Raw genomic sequence first — 27,273 nt, 5'->3', positions numbered from 1 at the left:
TGACAATCAGCAAAATATTTTATTTCTTGCACAAACATTTTGAAAAAGCTAGTAAGTGAATATGCATGATAATACAAAACAGCTTGTAATTAACCAGCTATAGAGTTGATCAAAAAAAGTCTTAATACAAGAAAAAAAGTCTTTGGGTGTCTTTGTCCCCTAGAGATACAAGCAACACCAATGCTTCACTTTAAACTTGAACATATTGCCTGCTACAAAGACCGATTTAAATTAGTAGCAGGAACACTTCCGTTGTATTCCGAGGATGCAGTACTGTTCTACCGAAGCCCAAGTTTCAGACTGTAAGAAGCACACATTGATAAGATCTCCCAGAATACATTTAACCTCATTTAGTAGCCCTGCTGCAAAAGGAACCTAGAGTGAATAATAGTATCTTTTCCACCTGTTAAGTGCAAAATACCAGGCTCTATATAGGCACAAGAGAAGGTCCTGCAAATTACCATAACCTCATAGTAATATGTATCTTTGTATCAACATTACTTACTTTTTCAGCCAACAGTTTGAGCAGGTAGGACTGCTGCTGGGAAGTAGAAAATTCTGTATGGAAACATCCACAGATGAGGTACAAACTGTTTAAGACCGAACTACAATCAGTCCAGCACTTCTGGATTTGGCTAGACAGATGAAGTTGCTGTCAAACAAGTTCAATTCTACACATCCTTTTTGGACAAAATTCTCAATGGAGTTTTGCTTGAGCACTGCATGCAGGGTAGATGACCCCCCCTCCCCTTAGTAATTTATCACAGAAAGACTAAATTGAGTAGTTTTTGCTAATGGGATTTTAGTACACCTAGAGATCTGCAAGTGAAATCCTAGCAGGAACAGTTCTGAAAAGTCATCAAATCTACAGTTTTCTACAGAGGGAACACACCCCACTAGTCTAGCACCTTCAGCTCTTTAAAAATAACTGCTTGAACATTCAAAAGCCCCTGCCTTCAAGAATTAATCTCAGGTCCTTGGGAGGGGAATGGCTAGTAAAGGTGATCAGCTGCAAAAGATTTGCTTTAAGCAAGGTCAGTCCAAAATACAACTGGAAATTATGTTCCTGATATGTGTATTTATGTTGAAGTGACATCTTAACCAGTAAACCACCAGATTTCAACTAAAGGCCATCCTGAACCTTTCACCTTTGCCAGGTGACTGTGTAAGAGGCAGCCATTGTTGACATGCCTGCTGTAAAAGCTTTGTGAGTAGTAAGTTCAATAAAGGTGTACTTCCTATACGTGGCCATAGTTCATACCAAGTATAATATCCAATATACACAGTGTTGGGAAGTAACTAGTTACCACTGTGATTACAGTGTAAGCAATGTAACAGTCCTCTTCATTCCCCTAAAAATTACGCTTTGGTGCTGAAAATTGACACTAAATTGTAGTCAATAATCAATCAGTCTTTCTGAAGAATGTGCTAAGGAAAGCACAGCCAAGCATCATATATCACTACGCACCTGCAACCTGTTAAATTATTTGTTTTTAGTGTTGTGCCAAATTTTGAACTGCATGAAGAAATCTAAGTGATTATAATCTAAAATGTAGCTTCCCAGCATTGTACACCAGCCACCTGTGTGTACTTTGTGTTGTTCCCCGTTAACTAGATGCTTTTCCTTACATCAGCTTCCTTTCCGTGCTACAGCACAGCTAAATCTTCTTTAATAGGCGAATCTCATGTCCTTGGTGTATCCCAGTTTTTCCAGGTTGGGTAAGCAAGCATACTGGATCATTGGAGGAGGGCCACACATGAGGATCAGAACATCATCTTGAGGAGGGGGCATGTGTTCTCTGAGCATGTCTTCAGTCACAAATCCCTGGCTATAATCCCAATCTGAATGGAGAGGGCAGAGGGGAAAAAGGTATTTTATTAACAGGCTTTATAACAACACGCACCCTTATGTATTATGGGCCAACCAAGAACAGAGCTCCACTGTGCAGCTGATCAGCTGACAGCCCTTGCTACAGAGCAGGAGAGGTAAAAGCGGAGCTGCAGTGCGCTCTCTGCTCCAGAGACCTTGGGGAAAGGGATGGAATCAGGGCATATCCCCTCCAGCCCCCTGCCATGAGCCACCCAGGGCAGGGGGCTAGGAGCACCCCCACCACCCCAGCCGTGACCCCAGCACCACCCACACATCCCCACTCCCACCCTGAGCACCAAACAGGAGCTCCTGCACACACCCCCACATTCCCATCTGCACCCCTCACACCAAATGGGAGCTGCCCAGGTAAGCGCTCCACACCCAAACCTCCTGGCCAGACCCTGCACCCCAACCTGCTCCTTCACCCCCAGCCCTGTTCTCAGCACACTCCCACCCTCATCTCAGTGCAGAGAGAGGAAGAGAATGCCAGAGAGAAGGTAGGTACCTACTCTATATCGACAGGGCCAGGACTCCAGACCGGCAGCAGGCTGAGCCGGCCCAGCAGCCGGGAGCCAGCGGACGGAGCAGCAGGCTGAGCTGCTCAGCCCACTGCCAGTCTGGAGTCCCGGCCACTGGCCCCGCTCAGCCCACTGCCAACCTTGGTGAACGGAACCCTAGGCCAGCAGTGTAAGATCAGCATTTTAAATGAAGCTTCTTAAACATTCTGAAAACCTTGTTTACAAAATGACAATAGTTTAGTTATGTAATATATAGACTGAGCGAGACCACCTAAAAAAACGTTAAAATGTATTATTGGCACACGAAACCTTAAAGTGAATAAATGAAGACTCAGCACACCACTTCTAAAAGGTTGCCAACCCCTGGTTTAGTACCACATGACCTTCCTTCTTAATTCATTGTTTAAGAAAATAAAATAGGTATTTAGGGTGTTATCCCTTTCAGGGTTCCCCAACTTGCTGCTGGCACTGAACACACAAAACTGCTGACTCCAGAAAGGGGAATGAGATTGCCTCTGTTCTCCCACATTAGCCAACACATTTAATCGTCAATTCTTGTGTCAATAATGCTCTCTCTCTTTCTTCAGAATATACTGAAACTGGAATCAGGAGAGCATGCGGGGGACTTGTTCAGCTTTGCCTCTCTGAGTTCACGTTTGCTACCAAAGTCAAAGAAGAGGACTACGCACTAGCATTCTCCTGACCAGTTTCATAGCTTCGGAGGCACTAGCTACCAACCTTTTCCTCCTGTCAGCTCTGAAGGCATCTAGTTGCCTTAACAGGGGATGAAAAAGTTAGAGGATTCTAGAATTGTAATCAGCACTAGTAATCTGGTGCATTGACAGGAGTGGCATGCTAGATCTTACTCTCAGGTGCTCTGTCCAACGTGTACCAAAGCTTAAAGCGGTCCGGGTGCTGAACCTGAACTTCCTCCAGTTCTGATCGTAACAGGATATCTTTCTCAGTCTGCAGGGAAAGGAAAGGAGTTATACTTTCAATAGAGTCCTTCATCCAGTCTCTTAACTGTAACAGATTAAGCCTCACAGAACTCCTGTGCAGTAGCTATTATCTGAATATTAGAGAGAGTTTGAGACATGTATAAGTGAACTCAATAAGATAGTGACAGAGTCAGAAACAGACCCCAAATTTCCCAGCTTCTTGATCTTCGATGACCACGCCTTGCCTCATGGAAAGGGATAAAAATATATTTAGATTTTTTTTTTTAATAAAACAAAACCACCCCACCACCACATGGTTATTAGATGCAGCTTTCATAAAACTTGGGAAATTAAATATTACTGCACAATATCACTATAGTATAGATAATGCTAGGAGACTCAGAGTAGTTTTTCCATCTCCTTTTCAGCCTCACATTATGAAGTGGTGCTAGTCCCTTCATATTCTTCCCAGCCACACAGCAATTTGGCACCAATGAAAGCAATATATTTGGGACTATGGAGGGAGTTTATCAGCACCTGTTGCTGAGAAGGCACCTATTTCTGGATCTAACATGAAACTGCATCTGTTACAAGAAAGCTATTTCTGGATCTGACTAAATCAAAGCAGGCATGTGAACTGGACAATAGAAGACATTTTCAATGATCTAGAAGGGAGCTAACAGCATGCTGTGAGATTAGCAGTAAGTATTAAATATAAATGTGTAGAGCACCCATGAGGACATAGAATCTCATTTTATTTCCTGCCTATATTTGTAAACACTGTAGACCCTCTTGTATTATTTCCACCTGGGATAATACAAGATATATACACAATCCTAAACACAGATTAATTGGGAGGGAGAAATCTGGAAAGCAGCAAAAAATAAGGACATTTTATGGATGACAGCAGACAGGAGCCAGAAGTTTTCAACTTGGTGTTACATTACAATGTGATTTTTGGTTGTGCAAACTCCATGTCTCAGAACAGGGAGACAGCAGGCCCTCTGTACAAAGTTTTGTTAAGACCGTACCTGGAATACACCAACAGGCTGGAGAGAGTTCAAAGAAGAGCAACAAGTGATTAAAGGTGTGAAGGGCTAAGTACAGGGGTGGGGGGAGGGGGGGAAAAACCCAGTTATGGAAGCACTTAGTGTATGAACTATCCTTAGAATGAGACATTTTATACTTTAAATTGGCTAAATAATGACCAGGAAAGGACTTTTTTTAAGTGTGTAAAAACCAAGAATGGAGAGGCATTTGGAGTGGTAAAATATTGAGACGAAATGCAAGAGGAAAAATTTAGGCTTAACATCAGGAAACACTTCCAAACAGTAAGGTGCATTAGTCTATGGAACACGCTTCCAAGGGAAATGGGAGGTCACTTGGCACATTCAAGTCTGGGCTAGACATAATTCTGATAAACGTAAAATAAGGTCAATCCTATATTGGCAGAGAAGAACTAGATGACCCAACAGCTCTTTTCCATCACCAACTTCTACTACTATCATTTCTACAACATTATCTATGATTAAAATAGCTTCAGTGGACACAAGATAAAAAGTTAAAGCACTGAGGATAATCAGTAGCATCATACACTGTCAACCCACACATCTGCTTTCATTTGGGTTAGTGTAACTTGATACAATGCACTTAGATACTTGTGCTCAGCACCTACCAAGTCCTTCTGAAAACAACAGGAGTTGAGCCCTTTAAAAAAAAAATCTGGTTACTTTATTTAGGTGCCTATAATATGACCTTTTGAGAATCTTGCCCTTCATACATTTTGGTATGCGTGGCAGAATGTTATCTGGGTAAGAGTGGCTCGTGTGGTTTAAGAGACAAGTTGTTCAGGACCAATGGAGGGTGTTTGCTACACCATTTAATTAGAGGTATTTGATTACTAGAACCAAATGGGACTAAGACTTCCTGTCAACTTACATCCATACCCCTCAGATGGTAGACAGAGATTTGTATCCAAATTAAGCCATCATGTAGCAGCCATAAGCATCTTAGCACAGCTAGATCATGAAATTCATAAACAAGAATTTCCTGTTTTAAAATTGAGAATATCATTTACCAGTTCTATGACAATCATATTAAGATTCACTGTATCCACCCTTCATTGGAGTTTTGTAAAGAAAGAGACAGCATGTAGTGGCATAACACAATGCAACCTTCCAGAGAAGTTGAAATCTGAAAATGGGGCCTGAGTAGACTGTGACCCCCAACGGATCAGAAAATATCTTTTTGTGGTGCTGGTTCTACAACAAGTAAGCTGCTATTTCTAATTGCATGGCATTCTCTCCCCCATTTTGCAGTTCTCACCTGTTGGGGACAATTAAGTTTAGGTCACATGCTGCAACTGTGCTCAGAAAGAGTCAGATTCATACTTCCCTACGCAAACCTGGTTCCGTGCCTTGGAGGTGGGGGGGGTATTAATCTTAAAGGAGAGCAAATGATGCTGCTGCTAGATGGGGCAGCTTTAAAATTCTGACAAGGGCTTCTCCCCCCCAAAAAAACAAAAACATGCTGGCACTTCCAGGAAACATTCAGAAGAAAGAATCCTTGTCTCAAAACACTTACAGTCTGGATAAGGAACATGACAAGAGGACATAGGAAAAAACAGAGGGGTAGATGTCAGGGCAAAAGTTACCAGGCAGTAATGTAGAGAACCGTGTGCTCATTGCAATGGCCTCACATGTGCCTGTTTTTATAGTTTGTTCATTTTTAGCTTAGGGTTTTAGGATACTGAATTGTATCTATGTTCTGTGCTGTCTCAGCAGAGGTTTGCATATACCTGGGTTTTGTTTTTTTAAAACTTAAGGACAATTTTAATGTCTTGCCACAACAAGAAAAGAAGAGTTACCTGATTAGCAAACAGCAGCTGACAAATGGTGGGATCATCTTTGTCCTTCATGATGGCGCGAATGAGCTGCAGCATAGGAGTTATGCCTGAAAAAGAACTGCAATTAAAACTGGCCACCAGCAATACATCTAATAGCCTTGCAGAAACAAGGTGCACAAAGAATGAAACTTCATTCTTGCATACCAGTTCCACCTGCAATCATCCCAACATATTTCACCGTTTTAAGAACAGGTTCAGATTTCTTCTCAGCGCGAATAGCAAACGTGCCTGGAAAAAAGGAGGAAAGGACAAACATTAGGGAGTACTCGCAAACACTAATTTGAACAGAGGACTGGTATCACAAATCCTGAGTTCTAATTCTGATTTATAGTGACTGCCCAGGGTCTGAGACAATCACCTCTCCACTCATTTTCCCATCTGTAAAATGGCAATGCGTTACCTTTTCCTCATAAGGCTATCGTGAGGACAAAGATATATTTTAAAAGTGCTAACTATTTTAAAAGACGTTGAAAATGAACGCTGCTAGTGTATTATAATTAGACAGGATTTTTGACTCATTTCTCAACATCAAGCTATTATGATTTGCATTTCAGTAATGTCTAGTGGCCCTGAACAAGGAGCAGGAGTCAGGTCTGACAAGGACCATCCTCCACCCCCAACAAGATCAACCTGCCCTCAAGAGCTCACAATCCATTCTCTGTATGTAACAACTATTTCCAGGAGACATCTCAATTGGGTGAGAAGGAAACTTGGCTAAAATTAAGTATCTAAACACTATAATACAAATCCAGCCCATCAGCAATTATTACACAAAGACCACGCCAGTGGGTGGTGTTGAATAAGGTCATGACCAGATTTTAAAAGAGCCCAATCATAGGTCTCTATGGGCTTCTCTTCACTGTGTTGTGGTGTTTTTGGTTTTTTTTAAACCTGGAGTTAATTGATTCCCAATTAACTTGAGGTACTTTCTAATGGCTAGTGTGGACACACCACACAGGTTTGACAGAGGCTACAAACATTTCTGCTTTATCCTAGGAATCAGCCCCAGCTTGGGATAAAGCCCATTTCTTAATCATGACATTATGTGTTCCTGCCTCATTCACAGAGGCCTGGCCAAAATAACCAAGTTTAACCATTGTTAACTGTCATGCAGATGGGATCCTAACACAGCTACTGGCTCTTTTGCTAGGAATTGAGAGTAGGATTCTGTCAAGCCTGGTCTACACACAGTTTTTATATCAGTATAACCATGTCAGTTAGGTGTGCTTTCTTTGCAAATATAGTACAATCCTTGCTATGGGCACAATTACAGTATGTAAAAGTTGCTTTATCCTGGTGTAGCATATACCAGGCTTACACAAGAAACTTCTGCCAGTATAGCAATGCTGGCTAGGGGTGTGATTTTGGGGCAACATTTCTATGCCAGCAAAAGCCTTAGTGAAACACAGCCATAGTGCCATAAATGTACTTTTGCTGCTATAGTTTATTTCACTTAGGGAACATATATACAGTTCTACCAGCAAAAGCACTCTTGGGAATAGAGCTGTGTCTGTACTACCAGCAAACCTTTGTAATGTAGAGAAGACCTTATTCCCCGTCCTATATAAGTACGTTTACAACAACAGTATAGCTGCAGGCACTCTAGAGCAGCTGTACTTCTCTAAGTAACCCAATACAGTTAAAGTGGTTCAACTTGTGTGTAGGAAAGGCCAGAACCTCTTTGGATGGGGGGGAGGGGGAGTCAGCGATCACTACTCCGACATTACAGTGCATCACAATTATATAAGATTTTCGGTGCTTGTTATTCTGGACACAATATTTCCAAAATCAGTCTTGCCTCTTCCCTTGTAGACAAGTAATCCACTGGGACCTCTGAAGTCAATGGTATCCCCTAATTTCAGGCTGTCTAAATTCTGAGACATCTTTCCTCCATCAGGGAACTTCGGATGGACCCCTTTAAAATAAATCTGTTAAAAATAAAGATTAAAAGGAACTGTTTAATTAAAAGAGCTCAAACCAAAGACAAGATTTTGCCTTAATTTTCTGTAATACACAAATTCATATGCCCAAACTCAAGCAAAGAGACATGGTTCTCAGACATGCTAAAACAGAGATCTGAGCATCCAAAACAGGGACAGTTCTATTTTAAAGCCAGTTGAAGAGGTGAAAATTATCCTAGGACAGCTTTGTTATACAGGGATAGCCTCAAGACTGGTTAACCTTGGGCCCAATTCTGAGATACAAGAGCCTGCAGCTTCCAAGTGAAGGCAATGAGAGTCGTGGGTGTTAAGTACTTCAAGATCAGACCCCTTACCAGTAAAGCTATGGGCTTGTCTACATAGGAAAGATATATCTGTATTTACAAGTATAAGGTAAGGTGTGAATTTAAACAAATATAGTTGTACTGGTGTCATTCCCCTCCCCCGCCACACACATTCCTGTATAAGAGGACCAGTTAGCAATTATCTTTAAGAACTCACTGAGGCGAGGGGAGGTCCCAGAGAACTGAAGGGCAAATGTATCACCTATTTAAAATAAGGGGAACAAAGAGGACCCGAGAAATTATAGACTATTTGGGGATTGGTCCTGCTTTGAGCAGGGGGTTGGACTAGATGACCTCCTGAGGTCCCTTCCAACCCTGAGATTCTATGATTCTATGACTAGTCAGCCTAACTTCAATACCTGTCAAGATACTGAAACAAATTATTAAAGAATAAATTTATAAGCACCCAAATGATAGTGTTATAAGAAAAAGTCAATATGGATTAGTCAACAAATCAAGCCATGCCAAGTCATCTTTGGCAAGGTTACTGGCCCAGTGGATAGGAGGGAAGCTGTAGCTCTTGTTTTTACTAAGGCTTTTGACACAGTCCCAGATGACATTCTCATAAGCAAACTAGGGAAATGTGGTCCAGATGAAATTAATAAGGTGGGTGCATAAATAGTTTGAAGTTCAGAGTAGTTATCAATGGTTCACTGTCAAATTGGGAGGGGAGTATCTAGTGGGGTCCCACAGGTGTCAGTCCTAGATCTGGTACTAGTCAATATTTTCATTAATTACTTGGATTATGGAGTGGAAAGTATGCTTATAAACTCTGCAAATGACCCCAAGCTGGGAGAAGTTGCAAACATTTTGGAGGACAGGATTAGAATTCAAAATGATCTTGACAAACTGGAGAATTGGTCTGAAATCAACAAGATGAAATTAAATAAAGACAAGTGCAAAGTACGTCACTTATATAAAGGAATAAATCAAATGCACAACTTCAAAATGGGGAATAACTGACTGACTAGCTGGTAGTGCTTCTGAAAAGGATCTGGGGTTTATAGTGGATCATAAATTGAATGAGTCAACAATGTAATACAGTTATGGAAAAGGCTAATATTATGGGCTATACTAACAGGGGTGTTAGATGGAAGACATGGAAGTAATTGTCCCACTCTACTTAACACTGGTGAGGCCTCAGCTGGAATATTGCATCCAATTCTGTGTGCCACACTTTAGGAAAGATGTAGACAAACTGGAGAGAGTCCAAAGGATTCCAGAGCAACAAAAATAATAAAAGATTTAGAAAACCTAACCTATGAGGAAAGATTAGAAAAAACTGGGCATATTTAAACTTGAGAAAAGATGACGGAGGAAGGACCTGATAACTGTCTTGAAATATATTAAGGGCTGTTATAAAGAGGACTATGATCAACTGTTCTCCATGTCCAGTGAAGGTAGGACAAGAAGTAACGGGCTTCATCTGAAGCAAGGGAGATGTAGGTAAACTATTAGGGAAAACACTTAACTATAAGGATAGTTAAGCTGTGGGATAGGGTTCCAAGGGAGGTTGTGGAATTCCCATCATTGGAGGTTTTTAAGAACAGGTTGAACAAACATCTGTCAAGGACAGTCTAGATCAGTGGTTCTCAACCAGGGGTACACATACTCCTGGGGGTATGCAGAGGTCTTCCAGGGGGTACATCAACTCATCTAGGTATTTGCCTAGTTTTACAACAGGCTACATAAAAAGTACGAGCAAAGTCAGTACAAACTAAAATGTCAGACAATGACTTGTTTATACTGCTCTATATACACTATACACTGAAATGTAAGTACAATATTTGTATTCCAGTTGATTTATTTTATAATTATATGGTAAAAAAATGAGAAAGTCAGCAATTTTTCCAGTAATAAAAATACAAAAGTGTCACAGCACACTATGTTTGATTTTGTAAGTAAGTAGTTTTTAAGTGATATGAAACTTGGGGGTATGTAAGACAAATCAGACTCCTGAAAGGGGTACAGCAGTCTGGAAAGGTTGAGAGCTACTGGTCTAGATTTCCTTGGTCCTGTCTCAACACAAGGGGCTGGACTTGACTTCTTGAGACCCCTTCCAGCCTTACATTTCTATGATTCACTTTATAAAGCATGTCACCGTGTGAGAATGAAACACATAATAGGAAACAAAACTCTGAAGAGAACCAGCAAAGTAATGTAGTAATTTAATACTAAATTCTATCAGCTTTAGAAATATTTGCTGAATACCTCAACGTGGCTATTGAGAGGGGAAATTCAGAACATTAGATGATCCAAACTTACCATCTCGCCAAACAGAGCACCCACAATGTTATGGATCAGTGACATCTATGCCTACCAGCTCCCACATTTAATAATGCTCCTGCGTACATCATGCTGACCACATCACCCATGGAACAAGCACACAGGAGTTCAGGCAAGGTTGGTTGCTTCTTAAAAAATATTGGAGAGTTTTGTGAACTTCTACAAATTTGATTCCCTTTGGTACAGAAATGTTGGAAATCTGCACTCTCTGTGTACCTATATCTTCAAACGCCTGTCTCATCATATATAGACGAAAAAAAATCACAGAACACTATATGGATTAAATCTATATTGATTTGCATGCTAAGGTACCACTGAGTGGAAGCCATCGAGCCATAGTAGAGTTAGACATCATGGAATCACACAAAAGTATTTTTACAACACCATGCTCTTTACTGTAACCTTTAACGGCTTATAAATAGGCAAGTATTGTATGGCACAATGATATCCTTACCTTGATAACAAGATCCACATAGCCTTTGTCGTCATCGCTGGAGACTGGTGTGTAGGGTCTGACAACCAGATTTCCATTAATCCGTGCAGAAAGATAAATATGCTGCCCTACAGCAGCAGGAGGGAAGAATAGATTTATTTTTGAGGGGCTATTCTGAGCCAATTCTCTTTCACTGTAGCTGACAATGACTTGGTGGAAAAGCCAAATTGGGTATTAAGGTTCTCTTTACCCCTTTGGTCCAGAAGCAAGAATTTTTCCCTTGCTTGCCTGTATTTCCATACTACCTTGCTAGATTTCTTCCTCCAGTCTGCATGAAATCCAGCTGAATGGGCACAGTCTTCAGCTACCCCAGCCTTAGAGAGCATTTCTCCAACCCGGAGCTCAACCATGTTTGTTATTTACTGTAGCAGCCATAAGCATAAGTTTAGATATTATATATTACACACATACACAGACGTAAAAAAGGATGTTCAAGGATGACTCGCACATTCGAGTGTTATTAGCACCTCATTAACACACACGTCACTTACACATCACTGAACATAAGGCATACTATAAAGGTGTCCTAGGAACTCCATATTTAAGGCTGCATTTTGATGTGCATTTAGAGCATGAGTTTTTTTTATTTCATTTTACTTTGCAACTGGAATGAATCAGATGACGTCACAGGAGAGGATACAACAACATCAACAGCATTTAAAATGTTTTTTCAAGTAGTTCTTGTAGCCCATACTGCCTCATAGGTCTGTGATAGGTATAATCAACAAAGCTTTCATTCATGATGATAAAACCAGGCTGCCAATATAAAACATACCAATAGGGAGACCTAGAATGTGCTCTCGAGTTGGAAGGGCAAAGCGAAATCTTCTTGTGTCGTGGCTAATTTCCTGAAATGGGAAAAAAACAAAACCATCACACACACTGTTGGAAATACTTTGTATTTTGTTAGCCGTTTTTGTTTTGTTTTTAACAGATACGTCAGGTTGTTTCTAAAACTTAGTTTCACCCTAATCCACAGATATGTAACTGAAACTGTTTCAGCACTCTGTATATGCTATAAAATAGGAAATCAATTTAGCACTGTTTCACTGCTGTATCAAAAGTATACTTTCCACTCAAATTCCTTGAAAGCCTCTCTCTTTTCAAGAAATAAGAAAAAACATTGATATTTCAGTTTGTGAGGTCAAAAAATAATGAATACCTAATACAAATGCAAAAAAAAGGGGGAGGGGGAGAAAATCTGAAATATTTTTCCTGTAGTTAACAAAGATCAATAAAAACTACTTATTTGCAATTTAGCATAGGCAATAACTTTATAATGCTCTGCGCTTGTACAGAACACCATCCAAAGATCTCAATGAGGATCTAATCAGTTCTTCATTTGTAGTTTAAATTTAGATAAAAGACAAAAAGGAGGAAGTTCAATGGCAGAAGTTTCAGAAACAGTTCTCCAACAAAAGACTTATTTTTGGCTATGTTGTAAATCAGATGAATTAGTTATTCTAATTTAGTTTTGGAGCAGAATACTGGAAATGACACTGGTGGGTATAAGAGGGGATTAACAACTATCAAGTTGGTCTCCTTTGTTACATTAGTGACTTTAACATGTTTATATATAAAGTTTCCTTAATTATAATGGGAAAGAACACACTGCAGATTAGAGCCCTGCTATGAAACTTGGGACCTTATTAATGATTTCAAAATTATTTATCCCCAAATAAATCAAAGCGATTTATTTCTCAAAGGTTATGATCATAACTCTTTAAACAGTATAAGTCATGATCATTGGACCAAAGTGACACTTCAGTTTAGATAAAAATATTAAGTGATATGTAATGTATTTGGATGGGGAGAATGAACAAGCACCAATGAGACATTGTTTCATTTTCCCCTTTCCATTCCACCTTGTATGCTTTCGGTTTCATTACAGCATACTTAGGGTCTGAACTCTAGTGCTATTGATTACTTTGCAGTCTTTAGATTGGGGAGGGCAAACTACAGCCCACCAATTGTTTTAAGTCAGCGCTCAAGCTCCTGCTGGGGAGCGGGGTCTGGGGCTTGCCACGCTCCAGCCAGGGACCAGGATTGGGGGCTGCTCCACGCAGCTCCCAGAAGTGGCAGCATGGCCCCCCTCCGGCTCCTATGCGTTCCAATGGCCCCCTCCAGCACTCCAATGGGAGCTTCAGGGGCGGTGCCTGCGGACGGGGCACCATGAAGAGCAGCCTGGCTGCACCTCCACATAAGAGCCGGAGAAGGGACATGCTGCTGTTTCTGGGAGACACTTGAGGTAACACCGCCTGCAGCCTGCACCCCTGAGCCATGCCCCAAGCCCCTCCCCTAGCCCTGCTCCCCCTCCTGCCCTCGATCCCAGCCCAGAGCACCCTCCCGCACCTCAAACTCCTCATCCCCAGCCCCACCCCAGAGCCATCACCCCACTCTCCCACCCAGAGCCCTCTCGCGCACCCTGAATGCCTCATTTCTGGCCCCACCCTGGAGCCCACACCCCAACCCCAATTTTGTGAGCATTCATGGCCCGCCATACAATTTCTATTTCCAGATGTGGCCCTCGGGCCAAAAGTTTGCCCACCTTTGCCTTAGATAAATACTTAGCACTTCTGCAGAGTTTTCATATGTAATGCTTTACAGAGGTGGGTAGGCATCATTTCCCCCCATTTATAGATGAGGAAATTGAATCACAGAGCTGTTAAGCGACTTGCCCATGGCACACAGCAAGACAGTGAGAGCAGAAAAGAGAACCCAGGTCTCTCAGTCCAATGCCTCATCCATTGTACCATATTGCATCTTCTTATAAAAGATCCCTATAAAATGTAATAGAACATCCCTTATATACAATGGTTAAATATCCATAGAAGTGATATCTATTAAATTAGATATGATTGTAGAATAGTTGCTACAAATACGTTTTGTTCCTATTAAACTCTATTGGACTTTTCCCTAAAGGTTCACTTCAAATCAGCTGGACTCCCGCTTTTACTATGGATTTTAGAATCAGACTCTTAGGCTATGTCTACACTTCAGACCTTACAGCAGTACAACAAATCCACCGCAGCTACAATGCTGTAAGGTCTCTCGTGTAGCTGCTCTACTCCGACAGGACAGAGCTCTCCTGTCAGCATAATTAAACCACTCCCAACCAGCAGCGGTAGCTATGTCTGCGGGAGAGCATCTCCTGCCAACGTAGTGCTGTCCACACCAGCACTTTTGTTGGTGAAATTTATGTCAGACGGGTGTTTTTTCACACCTGACTGACAAAAGTGCTAGTGTAGACATAGCCTATAGGCTCGTCTACACAAACACTTAGTTCATGGCAAGCTGGGGTGTAAATCTACTTCGTACTAGCCTGCCACACATTAAGTGTCCATGTGGACCCTGCTGCCACACACTAGAAGTTCTGTAATACTCTATGAAGTGAGACCATATCTACACTATGGGTGCTACAGTGGCAGAGATATGGTGCCGCAGCTATGCTATTGTAGTACAGACACTTCCTACAGCGATGTAAGGGGTTGCTAGGCTGACAAGTGTTCTTCTGTCCATGGAGCTGAATCCACACTGAGGGTTAGGACGGCATGACTACAGCACTCAAGGATGTGAATTTTTCACATCCCTGAGTGTCAAAGCTGTGTCAACCCAACTTAAGCATAGGACAGGCCTGAGTCCCAGGGAAGTGACATAACCAAGGATAGAAAAAGTTACTGACAGTTGTTGCTCAAGTAGGAAAGTCCTACTAGTTCCATTTAGCGTGAGATGCATTCTGCCTGTGCCAAAGGATTACGGTTTATTTAGGTGTTAAACAGGTGTAAAATTAAGATCTGATTGTTCATTAGAAGGGATTCCAAACAGGAATCTAGAAAGAATGAAATGCAGTGAACGTAATTTCTGTTATAGTAAAATGCCTTTTCTCTTTATCACCTCGTCACTTAACTGGAATGTCACATCAACCACAAAGGTGTCCAAATATGATGATTTTACTACATCATAAGATAGGATTCTAAAGAGAAACCGAATGGTTTACAGAGGTCTAAATGCATAATTCTGTTTGCCAAGGCCTCATCTACACTACAAAACCGACCCATAATAAGTACGACTGATGGCAACAGTTGTTAAGCCAGGGTATAACAATGGTTAGGTGAAACAGTGCTAAACACAGTTGGTCCTTGTTTAACAAATGGACCATGTTGAGCACGCTCTCTTCTGCATCTGTTAGCAACAACTGTTGCTAACATTACTATTTGGTAGTTTTCAAAGGCCCTCATTCACAAAAAAGTGAATGCAATGTGAACAAATGCAATGAAGTTTGTGGGCAGTTTGAAACAATGGCTCTCTGGTGGCATGAACTGGTATTATTCACTTCAAAGGGGTGATAACAGTGAAACCTAGTAACAATTCAGGTTGTAACACTGTTAGTGATTTCACTAACTGATGTAAGCATGCTATAAAGGAGAGGAATTCCTGTACTAACAACAGCTGCACAATCTAGTGTGAGAAGCAATGCATTTTGGCATCGGGGTGGGCAGAATCTGGGTTGACCTTCAGAGTACTACCACTCCCCTTACCCAGTTCAGCCTTTGGGAAGGAAGGGGAAGAATGACCACAGAAAACACACGTGTATGGAGTCCACTTAAGAAAGTAGTTCTCTCCCATCAGAAGATATCCTGTAACTAATAAAATTTGTTTTCAAATAAGGGTAGGTTTATACATCAAAAGCTGCAGGATCACAGCTGCACCAGTGCAGCTGTGTCGCTGTGTCGCTGTAACTGTTTACTACTACACTGATGGGAGAGCTTCTCCCATTGGCATAGTTAATCCACGTCCACAAGAGGCAGTAGCAGCTCTCCTGTCGACATAGGGCTGTCTACACCAGGGGTTAGGTCAGTATAAATGCGTCTCTCAGGGGTGTGGATTCTTCACAGCCCTGAGCAATGTAGTTATACAGATGTATGTTTGTAGTGCAGGCCGGACCTAAGCTCCATATTCAAACTGAAAATCAATTGTGCAACACACTTCTGTATCTTGGAGACTTTTTCAAATAGTGACTGATATTTTTAACCTTAAAACCCTAAGAAGTTCTCATCCAATTCAATTTAACAGGTCTTAAAATACTCAGCAGTGCACACAAGAAGTTACATTATTCCCCATACCCACACACAAGTGGACTTTGCAACACTGAAGTGTAAATGACGAAGGTCACCGTTCATTTTAGCAAGAAACATGTTTTCATTAAGCTAGTATTTTTTCCAAAGCGGCTATAGATTTCCAAACATGTTTCCTGTTTATGTGAGAAGTCTTTTTTGACCTCCCATCCACACAGATATAAACTGCATTACAATACGTGTGACTAGAACTGATCTTAAAATGAGTCTCTCTTCTCCCCTCTTCCCAAACCCATGGAAAATCCGGATGAAAGTGAAAAAAGGTTTGCACAAGAAAGACAATCAAATCCTGCAGATTTTAGGGATTTAGGGTGACGTGTTCCACAGGATAATCCGGAAGAGACAGTCTTTCCCATTGGCCAGGCATGGAGACAACACTAACAAAACAGTAGGAATTCAGAGTCTCGGTTTTAAAAAAATCAGAGGTTGTCAAGTTTACATTGTGTCATAAGCGCTGGATAAACTAGGTAAAAAGCATTTGCTCTCTGCTTTGTTTCAATATAAACGTTTACATGGCTTAACCAGAAACAGAACTCCGCAGCCTTCGAACTTTTACAGTTCTCAACAGGGCACAATATTGCTGCAACATTACTCAAGTTGTAGAATGCTATGGGCATTATAGATCTATAGGGAAGTGCTGTCAGCGTGCTCAGTCCTGTACAAGCGTGCACGCACTTACCTCTTTGTCAATCAGCCTCAATGGGTATTTCACTTCAGGGTCCTCCAGGGTAATTGCAGGAGGGGGTTTCCTGAAGAGTCTCATGATCAAGCTGTAGAGTAGCCATAATGGGTATGTCACAATCCCTCCAAGCTGCAACAATGCATAAAGACAGAATATTAACATCACTGTTTGTTTTACTGAAGTGACACCATGATGATAATGTCATGTCAGAAACAACCCATGAGACATATCCTCAGTTTTTGCATGCTTATATTAGGAGCATACAGAAAACAGCCCACTCAAAGACACCTCACTGCAGTAAGTGTAAACACTGGTTTACCATATAAATAATGTGGTAGTTTAGATACACATTTAGTTTGCCTTAGTCTTTCTAGACTCCTAGCACTCACCTATCACAGCATGGAACAGATTATAGACATGTTGGTAGATTTATTCTGCCTCTTGTTTTCATATGCCCAGTCAGTCATTGAGAACAAACCTTCTCCCTTTGCAGAGGGTCCATGCAAGGGTGGCACAGGCATAAGAATGGCCATACTGGGTCAGACCAAAGGTCCATCCAGCCCAGTATCCTGTCTGCCAACGGTGGCCAATGCCAGGTGCCCCAGAGGGAGTGAACCTAACAGGTAATGATGAAGTGATCTCTCTCCTGCCATCCATCTCCACCCTCTAACAAACAGAGGCTAAGGACACCATTCCTTACCCATCCTGGCTAATAGCCATTAGTGGACTTAAATTTATGGAGGTTCTCTAGTTCTCTTTTAAACCCTGCTATAGTCCTAGCCTTCACAACCTCCTCAGGCAAGGAGTTCCACAGGCTGACTGTGCGCTGTGTGAAGAAGAACTTCCTTTTATTTGTGTTAAACCTGCTGCCCATTAATTTCAATTGGTGACCCCTAGTTCTTATATTATGGGAACAAGTAAATAACTTTTCCTTATTCATTTTCTCCACACCACTCATGATTTTATATACCTCTATCATATCCCCCCTTAGTCTCCTTTTCCAAGCTGAAAAGTCCTAGTCTCTTTAATCTCTCCTCATATGGGACCCGTTCCAAACCCCTAATCATTTTAGTTGCCCTTCTCTGAAGCTTTTCTAATGCCAGTATATCTTTTTTGAGATGAGGAGACCACATCTGTATGCAGTATTCAAGATGTGGGCATACCATGGATTTATACAAGGGCAAGAAGATATTCTCCGTCTTATTCTCTATCCATTTTTAAAATGATTTCTAACATCCTGTTTGCTTTTTTGACTGCCGCTGCATACTGCGTGGATGTCTTCAGAGAACTAGCCACAACTCTAAGATCTCTTTCCTGATTAGTTGTAGCTAAATTAGCCCCCATCATATTGTATGTATAGTTGGGGTTATTTTTTCCAATGTGCATTACTTTACATTTATCCACACTAAATTTCATTTGCCATTTTGTTGCCCAATCACTTAGTTTTGTGAGATCTTTTCGAAGTTCTTCACAGTCCGCTTTGGTCTTAACTACCTTGAGCAGTTTAGTATCGTCTGCAAACTTTGCCACCTCACTGTTTACCCCTTTCTCCAGATCATTTATGAATAAGTTGAATAGGATTGGTCCTAGGACTGACCCTTGGGGAACACCAGTAGTTACTCCTCTCCATTCTGAAAATTTACCATTTATTCCTACCCTTTGTTCCCTGTCTTTTAACCAGTTCTCAATCCATGAAAGGATCTTCCTCTTATCCCATGACAACTTAATTTACTTACAAGCCTTTGGTGAGGGACCTTGTCAAAGGCTTTCTGGAAAGCCAAGTACACTTTGTCCACTGAATCCCCCTTGTCTACATGTTTCTTGACCCCTTCAAAGAACTCTAATAGATTAGTAAGACATGATTTCCCTTTACAGAAACCATGTTGACTTTTGCCCAACAATTTATGTTCTTCTATGTGTTTGACAATTTTATTCTTTACTATTGTTTCAACTCATTTGCCCGGTACTGACATTAGACTTACCGGTCTGTAATTGCCAGGATCACCTCTAGAGCCTTTTTTAAATATTGGCATTACATTAGCTATCTTCCAGTCACTGGGTACAGAAGCTGATTTAAAGGACAGGTTACAAATCACAGTTAATAGTCCCACAATTTCACATTCGAGATCTTTCAGAACTCTTGGGTGAATGCCATCTGGTCCCAGTGACTTGTTACTGTTAAGTTTCTCAATTAATTCCAAAGCCTCCTCTAATGACACTTCAATCTGTGACAATTCCTCAGATTTGTCACCTACAAAGGACGGCTCAGGTTTGGGAATCTCCCTAACATCCTTAGCCGTGAAGACTGAAGCAAAGAATTCATTTAGTTTCTCCACAATGACTCATAGGAGCCCTCTGTGCAGGAACAGATTTTAAACATAGGACCATATTATATCATTCTCTACATGGTCTACTCCCACACAGCAGATGGGGTTGTGACGGAAACCCCTGGGGTGCCACTTGGAACTGGGATACCACTGAGCTCTGACCCACCAGCCTGGGCTCCCTCTCACACTGTGCTGCTGTGACAAGTTGCAAAGCCCTCCAAACTTGCACTTTCACCAGCATTCACGCAGGTAGGGACACACCCAGCTGCAGTTACATGCAGGCTCTCTAACCATCAGCCTCCCAGCCTAGGACCTCAGAGCAGTACCATCTTGCCCTGGTCAAATCTGGCCAGTATATGGGTTTAACACCCAGTCCGCTTCTCCCTCAATGTGAAGGAGGATCATGCATGCTTGTAGTAACCAAGCTGAGATTTTCTCCAGACACCTTAGTCAAACGCACCCTGGTTTGGATTAACATAAAATAAATTTATTAACTACAAAAGGCAGATTTTTAGTGATTATAAGGGATAGCAAACAAATCAAAGCAGATTACCTAGCAAATCAACAAAACATGCAAACTAAACTTAATCAATGACATAGGTTGGATATGAATAGCAAATCCTCACCCTAAATGAAGAGACAAACAGGCTGCAGATTCTTAAGGGGCAAGCTGCACTAGCTTACAGTTTGGAATCCCCAGGTGTTTCATTCACAGGCTAAAAATCCCTTTAGCCTGGTTATGGTGCGCCCCCCCCCCCCCACACACACACACACTGCCGTTCAGTCTTTGTTCCTCAGGTGTTTCCAGGAGTCTCTTTGGGGCGGGGAGTCAGTGAAGAACCACAATGATGTCACACCCCTGCCTTAAACAGATTTTGAATATGGCAGGAACTCTTTGTTTCAAAGCTTGGTTCCCACACCAGTCAGTGGAAAAACACTGATATTCCAAGATGGAGTCCAGTCCCTGCTGACCTGGTCACATGTCCTTGTAGTGTTACAGCAGCCATGAGTCAGAGGCTGTTCCTCAGGAAGGCTCCCTGCCTGCAGAGTTGCCAAGTCTCACAAGATAAGGGAGATATGCTTCCTCTAAGGCCTTCCCGAATGGGCCCTTCCCAGCCAGTCATCCAGACTGAGAGCCTTTTGCCTAGTGGGCATTCCCCAGGTGTAAACACATTTGTAATACAGATATATAGTCAATATTCCTCACTTCAGATACAAAAATGATACATGCATACAAACAGGATAATCATATTCAGTAAACTATAACCTTTCCAATGACACCTCACAGGACTTATCTTGTATAAAATACATTATGATTATGTCATAGTCATACCCTAATATCACTGTGAAGAATATGGGATGTAGTGTCACAGGAGTAACTGGGGTTCTCCTTGCAGAATTTTCTAGACTTTCTTCCTCTGGGGATGGGGAGTGAAAGATTTTTGCCCCTCCACCAGAAGGGGCAGGGAACTCAATTTTCTTTTTTTCAAATGTTATATACTGCACTGGTGCACTACAACTTCTAGAGGGAATTTAAGACATAACTGGGCATTTTTCACTTTCACTAGCTTATAAAACAAAGTAATCTGATTGGCTGTTTTCAAGTCATAGTGCTATAAATGTAGCTATTGAACACCATAGCAACTCATGTCAAGAAGCTACTAATATAAACAACCATTTATGGCAGATTCAGATCATTTTTAGTGTGTTACGGAGGCATCTGCTCAAAAAAATTTAAATGAAGCCAGAATAGCTTAAACCCTCTCTTCCTAGAACTTTGCTGTACTGAATTAATATACAAGAGTCTCAAGTAGGGGTTTTTGTATTTTATCCATTAGCATCACAGGAGCTTTGAAACAGGTCCCCATTCCCCCCCAACTAATCTTGTTTTAACTGCAAATACTGATGTTATGCATGCACACCAGTTTCTAATGGATCTGAAGCTAACAAGAATATTTACATTTCCATGTTTCTGCGGCACCATTAGATGTCAACTCTGAGGGCTTGTCTACACTTACAGTTCTGCACCAGTGCAGCTGCACCACTGTAGCACTAAGAGAAGACGCTACCTATGCCAATGAGTGAGCTTCTTCTGTTAGCGTAGGTACTTCACCTCCCCAAAAGTCAGTAACTACGTTGATGGGAGAAGCCTGCCCATCAACATAATGCTGTCTACACCAGGAGTTCAGTCAATATAACTGTGTTGCTATGGGCTGTAGATTTTCCTCAACCTTGAGCGACAGTTATTCTGACATAAAGTTACAGTGTAGACCAGGGCTAAGACGACTGTTCGTTAATTGCTGATGCAGCAATAGCAAAAAACTATACCACACAAAAGGTTACTTTTTATGTTCAATTTCTTGGTGTCAGAGATGGACAGAATACTGAATAGAAATTCCAGATTACAGAAGATTTTTTGAGGCCGACCAAATTTTAGGCCTAACATAATGTAGTGTCCTTTAAAGATGCAGTTATCAATTAGCAAAGGAGCAGCTACAGCTAATTAAATGTGCACAGGATTGCGAATCAGGAGCCGAGGCTCTATTCTCAGCTCTGTCACTGACATGTTGAGTGACCTCGGGCAAGTCACTTCATCTCTTTGCAAGTCAGTTTCTCCATCTGTAAAACGGAGCTAAATCCACCCCAACTTTGTGAACTACTTTCAGTCCACATATGGCAAGTACTGTAAGTGCAAAGTATTATTGTAACTTATCACATCGTTATATCACATTTACATCTTCTTCTGAAGCACATGACAGCCACCACTCTTAGAGGCAGGGTGCTGCACTCCGTATCTGTCACAGTATGGGAATTTCTACCATTAGTTTTGATCCACACGACTAATACACTGTCTGCTTCATAAATGCACTAACTGACCATAAATAACAAAGTGCCTTTCATTCTGCAAGAGCCTCTCGGGATTCTGCTTCAAAGGAAAAGTACAGTAGGGCAGTTCAGATACATTCTGATCCAGCAGCTAAAGACTTATTGTCAGCTGATGGGAAAAACATGGACTGGTTGCTTTCCAAAATAATTCATCACTCTTGCTAAGAAAACAGGCCTGAAATATACTAGCAGGACAAACAATGTTCTGTACACTCCTAATATAGGGCATCAATCAAGACATAAATCAAGATAGCTCCCTTGAAGTCAAAGAAGCTAGACCAACTTACAGCAGTTGAGTGATTGCGAGAAGGCAAGTTCTCTCTCCAAACATTGCTCTGGCAAGTCCTGCTCTCTAACGAGGCACATCCTAGCTACCAAAGATAAAACCTCCTGTTCTGAAATAATTTATTATTGCAATTGAACAAGCGTAATATTTTATGAAAAGTTCTGCTTTTAACAATGGCATTTTACTACAGGACCAGGATCCTCGGCTCCTGCACTGGGGCGTGGTCAGTAGCATACAATGAAATACTTTCAAATGTATTGCCTTTAGAGCAGTGGTGGGCAACCTGCCGTCCACCAGGGTAGCTGATTGTGGGCCAGGAGACATTTTGCTGACATTGACCGTCCACAGGCATGGCTCCCCATAGCTCCCATTGGCCGGGAACAGCGAACCGCAGCCACTGGGAGTTGCGGGGGGCCGTGCCTGCGGACGGTCAACATCAGCAAAATGTCTCACAGCCTGCAATCAGTTTACCCTTGTCATAAATATAAAGGGAAGGGTAAACCCCTTTAAAATCCCTCCTGGCCAGAGGAAATCTCCTCTCACCTGTAAAGGGTTAAGAAGCTAAAGGTAACCTCGCTGGCACCTGACCAAAATGACCAATGAGGAGACAAGATACTTTCAAAAGCTGGGAGGAGGGAGAGAAACAAGGGGTATGTGGGTCTGTCTATATTTTGTCTTTGCCGGGGATAGACCAGGAATGAAGCCTTAGAACTTTTAGTAAGTAATCTAGCTAGGTATGTGTTAGATTATGATTTCTTTAAATGGCTGAGAAAAGAATTGTGCTGAATAGAATAACTATTTCTGTCTGTGTATCTTTTTTGTAACTTAAGGTTTTTGCCAAGAGGGGTTCTCTATGTTTTGAATCTAATTATCCTGTAAGGTATCTACCATCCTGACTTTACAGGGGGGATTTTTTTTTTTATTTCTATTCACTTCTATTTCTATTAAAAGTCTTTTTGTAAGAAAACTGAATGCTTTTTCATTGTTCTCAGATCCAAGGGTTTGGGTCTGTGGTCACCTATGCAAATTGGTGAGGCTTTTTATCCAACATTTCCCTGGAAAGGGGGGGGTGCAAGTGTTGGGAGGATTGTTCATTGTTCTTAAGATCCAAGGGTCTGGGTCTGTAGTCACCTAGGCAAATTGGTGAGGCTTTTTACCAAACCTTGTCCAGGAAGTGGGGTGCAAGGTTTTTGGGAAGTATTTTGGGGGGAAAGACGTGTCCAAACAGCTCTTCCCCAGTAACCAGTATTTGTTTTGTGGTGGTAGCGGCCAATCCAAGGACAAAAGGGTGGAATATTTTGTACCTTGGGGAAGTTTTGACCTAAGCTGGTAAAGATAAGCTTAGGAGGTTTTTCATGCAGGTCCCCACATCTGTACCCTAGAGATCAGAGTGGGGGAGGAACCTTGACAAACAACCCTAATGGGCCGCAGGTTGCCCACCACTGCTTTAGAGAGTGCATGTTATTGCCAGGAGTTACTGGGCTGCTAGGTTTGTCTGGAGAGAGGGCAACAACTGAGAGCAGCGCATCAGGCATATTCTGAGGGAGATAATTTGTGGCAAAATACTCAGTCATTGAATTGTAATAAAATAAGAGCAATGAAAAACCTTTCTAGGAGAGCGTCTTACACCATCCAGGATGCTCAGCTGTTATCTCCCCATCCCAGCCTAGACCCACCTTTTAAGAAAGTTTAATTAGCATAGAGGGGTTGTTTGTGGTTTTGGAGGGGACATGTACATTTTGCCACTGTGCCTTTATCATGTACCCGTCTTCCCTCTCTGCCTTTGTGGTCTAGAAGCAACAGTATCCGAAGTTCTATAGAATACAGCTGCCTCCAGTCTATTCCTACAGGTCACCTCGAACACCCACCGTTAGAAATATTTAAGCAGGTGCACTGGAGAAAGGGGGTGGAAATGAGAGGTTAGACAGCTGCTGGAAAAGGGTAATGATGCATGCTAATGACCGTTAACACTTTTCCACACAGACCCATCTCTTAACAAGCCACATAACTGTGCAAAGGTCTGATAGTTCATGGTATCATTTTTTAAATCAGATCGTGGCAAGGAAAAGGAAATCTGATAAATAAGCAAAATAAATGAATAAGAACTTACTTTAATTATTCCATATAAAGAGTCTTCATTTTAGCATGTATACTGAGGCCTGTGTGCATTATGTACACAAGTAGAATATCACAAGTTAATATCCTTTCCTTTTGTCCACCTCTTCTAAGTAGTCCGTATACAAGTATTCAATATCTCTGGAATCCATCTGAAATTACCATATTTCTAAACAAATACATATTACATTGTCAAGTCAATAAAACATATGAACTTAAGTTTAGACAAGATGGTAAGACGACACAGATACAGACATCCTTAATGTGCTTGCTTTCAGAATTCATAAAGCACTCTGATACAGCAGATATGAGCCAGAGTATAAATGCCATCAGAACTTCTTTCCTCCATATCTAGGCACCTGTACTCAGGCTAAAATTAAGATCCCATTTATGTTCAAGCAGGCCTTCACGAATAGAAGAGGGAGGATGTTCTACTGTACATCAAGAGACTATGAGTCAGATTTTCAGTTGATGAATATGAGCACAGTTCCACTGACAATTTATCTCAGCTGAGAACCTAACCCATAAACAAGTGCTGCTTAAACTGTCCTATATGGGGAATCTCAATGAAATGAGCATTTGGAACCAGGAAGAACTCAATAAAAGACAACCATAACACAGATACTATTAAACTGCATTTTGCCCAGGTTAAAAAGTTGTGGGAAAGTCATGCAACTGCTGACAATTGATAGTATTTAAAAGCCCACTTTTGCCTAACACTGGTCTGTCAAAAACCTTTCAACAGAAAAATACTTTTAAGAAATAAACTTAAATTACTTTAGTTTTCTGCCAGATAGTTTTAAAGTAGAGAATTTATTTAGAAATAAAGTTGACTGTACATTCTTAGATTTAAAGGACAACTCATTCACTCACAGAATGGTTCAAAGAGTTTGTGCCTCCTCTTCTATGGGACCTTTACTTACTATTCTGAATTACACTTAAATCAGCAAGGATGCAAGCCCTTATCAATGAGTAGTATATTTAATATCGATCTTTTTTTTAACAACCACCACTCCCATCAGAATGGGAAATACAGCATTAAACTAATAATATCCTCCCAGTACTAGTGCTATATTCTACTTATAGTTGAACAAGAACTTTTGTTTAAACTTTTTAACCGATTTTTAACAAAGGACAGAAGTGTAGTGCTTCAGACATGCACACAACCCCGTGCACTGAAATCCAATGTAATCCAATTTCTTAAGATTCTTCCTTAGGAAGATGGCCCGGTCAGCCCTCCCTCCCAAGCCTCCCTCTACCAGTTATTTGGCTGTATAATGACTGCATTATAAAAAAAAAAAAACAACCAATGAATTTTGCACCTTCTGGAGCTACACACCCAGAGTACAAGCACTGCACCTTACAAAGCATGTGAAAACTGAAAGCAAGGACACTAGATCATAGCTGAAAAGCAACCAGCCAGCCCCACATCCTAGGCCTTTGCCAATGACCTTCTAAAAGATAGGATGTGGGTGTGATAAGCGCTCTTCTTCAGGAACATTCAATCTGCCAGTTTGCAAGGGAAAAAAGAAAACTGTGCTTCTCAACATTTAAGGTCACTAGCTCTTTCAAAACAGAATGTCTATTGTTATCACACACACCCACTTTTTACTGAAGGGTGATGAGAGCAGTTGCATTGCTTTGTAACATGCCTTACATATTCCGTTTCCTGGATAATGGAAGCTTTAAAATACACTCAGGCCCACGAAAAAATTAAGTGACACTATGTTATTTAACGCCAGTGTTTATAGATACCCGCAACGTGTTTAAGAGAGGAAACGGGGTGGAGGCAAGTTTAGACGCCATAGGCTGGTGCCCATCCAGAAAACAGGAATCTGGAATGTTTTTCCACTGACTGTCAAACACGATGAGTCACAAACTCCACCGCACAAGCCTTGGAGCAGCTGATGAGGCCCCTAAGAAAGGCTTTACGGGTCCCCCCCCTCCCCCGCCTTGGCATTGCTAACGGACCACCGCCAAACCCCTTCGCTTTTGCAGACAGCAAACCAACTGCACCCGCTAATCCTGCGGGCAGCAGCTTCCACTCCCCAACTTATTTGGTTTGCGTGGATGGTCAATAGACCTTGGGTGCGGCACCCCTCTAGATACGGCACCTGGGTGCCCCACACAGACGCGCGCCCGGGGGGGGGCAGAGAGGGGGCACAGGGCAGAGAGGGGGCGCTTGCACGCAGCAAAGGGCTACACCGTGCAGCTCTGCAAAAGGGAGCGCCAGGCTGGGGCCCTGTTCCCGGCGGAGAAGGGGGGCGGGGGGCAGTCTCAGCAAGAGGCCCAGCTGCCTCGCCTCGCCCCATAGCAAAAGAGGCGCCCTGCCCGCTCCGAAGGGCTCCAGAGCCCCCGCCCCTCCGGGCAGGAGCAAGCAGCCGCTTACCGTGCTGAGCTGCGCCCCCATGTCTGCGCCGGGCTCCCTCTCTCCTGCTGCTGCTGCTGCTGCGCCGGCGCCAGCGCTGAGAACAACCCAGAGGCCGCGAGCCGCCCCAGTACGCTACAATGTGGCGAGTCGGCGGCGCCTCCAGGGCGCTCCGCCCCG

General features: G+C 42.0%; 1 protein-coding gene across 1 annotated transcript; it reads right to left on the bottom strand.

The window, feature by feature from the left end:
* Positions 1–27,273, bottom strand: CYB5R3 (cytochrome b5 reductase 3). Its single transcript, XM_074936997.1, has 9 exons — positions 27,115–27,273; positions 17,109–17,240; positions 12,070–12,142; positions 11,256–11,362; positions 8,030–8,159; positions 6,376–6,459; positions 6,193–6,278; positions 3,255–3,354; positions 1–1,842 (listed from the first exon to the last, which is right to left on the bottom strand). Exons 1-9 carry the CDS (start codon positions 27,133–27,135, stop codon positions 1,670–1,672), a joined length of 906 nt encoding a protein of 301 aa, XP_074793098.1. The 5' UTR covers positions 27,136–27,273; the 3' UTR covers positions 1–1,669.

Source organism: Natator depressus, chromosome 1 (genome assembly GCF_965152275.1).
Source record: "Natator depressus isolate rNatDep1 chromosome 1, rNatDep2.hap1, whole genome shotgun sequence".
Taxonomy (NCBI): domain Eukaryota; kingdom Metazoa; phylum Chordata; order Testudines; family Cheloniidae; genus Natator; species Natator depressus.
Note: the sequence above shows the minus strand (reverse complement) of the source record. Positions and strands in the feature narration are given on the sequence as shown.

Bases quoted from the DNA above. Each gene is read 5' to 3' on its own strand.
- CYB5R3 (XM_074936997.1), bottom strand. From the start codon at position 27,135: ATGGGGGCGCAGCTCAGCACG. The intron at 12,143-17,108 runs GTAAGTGCGTGC...TTCCCATTTCAG, and splicing joins TGAGGCTGATTGACAAAGAG to GAAATTAGCCACGACACAAG. The intron at 6,279-6,375 runs GTATGCAAGAAT...GTTCTTTTTCAG, and splicing joins GATGATTGCAGGTGGAACTG to GCATAACTCCTATGCTGCAG.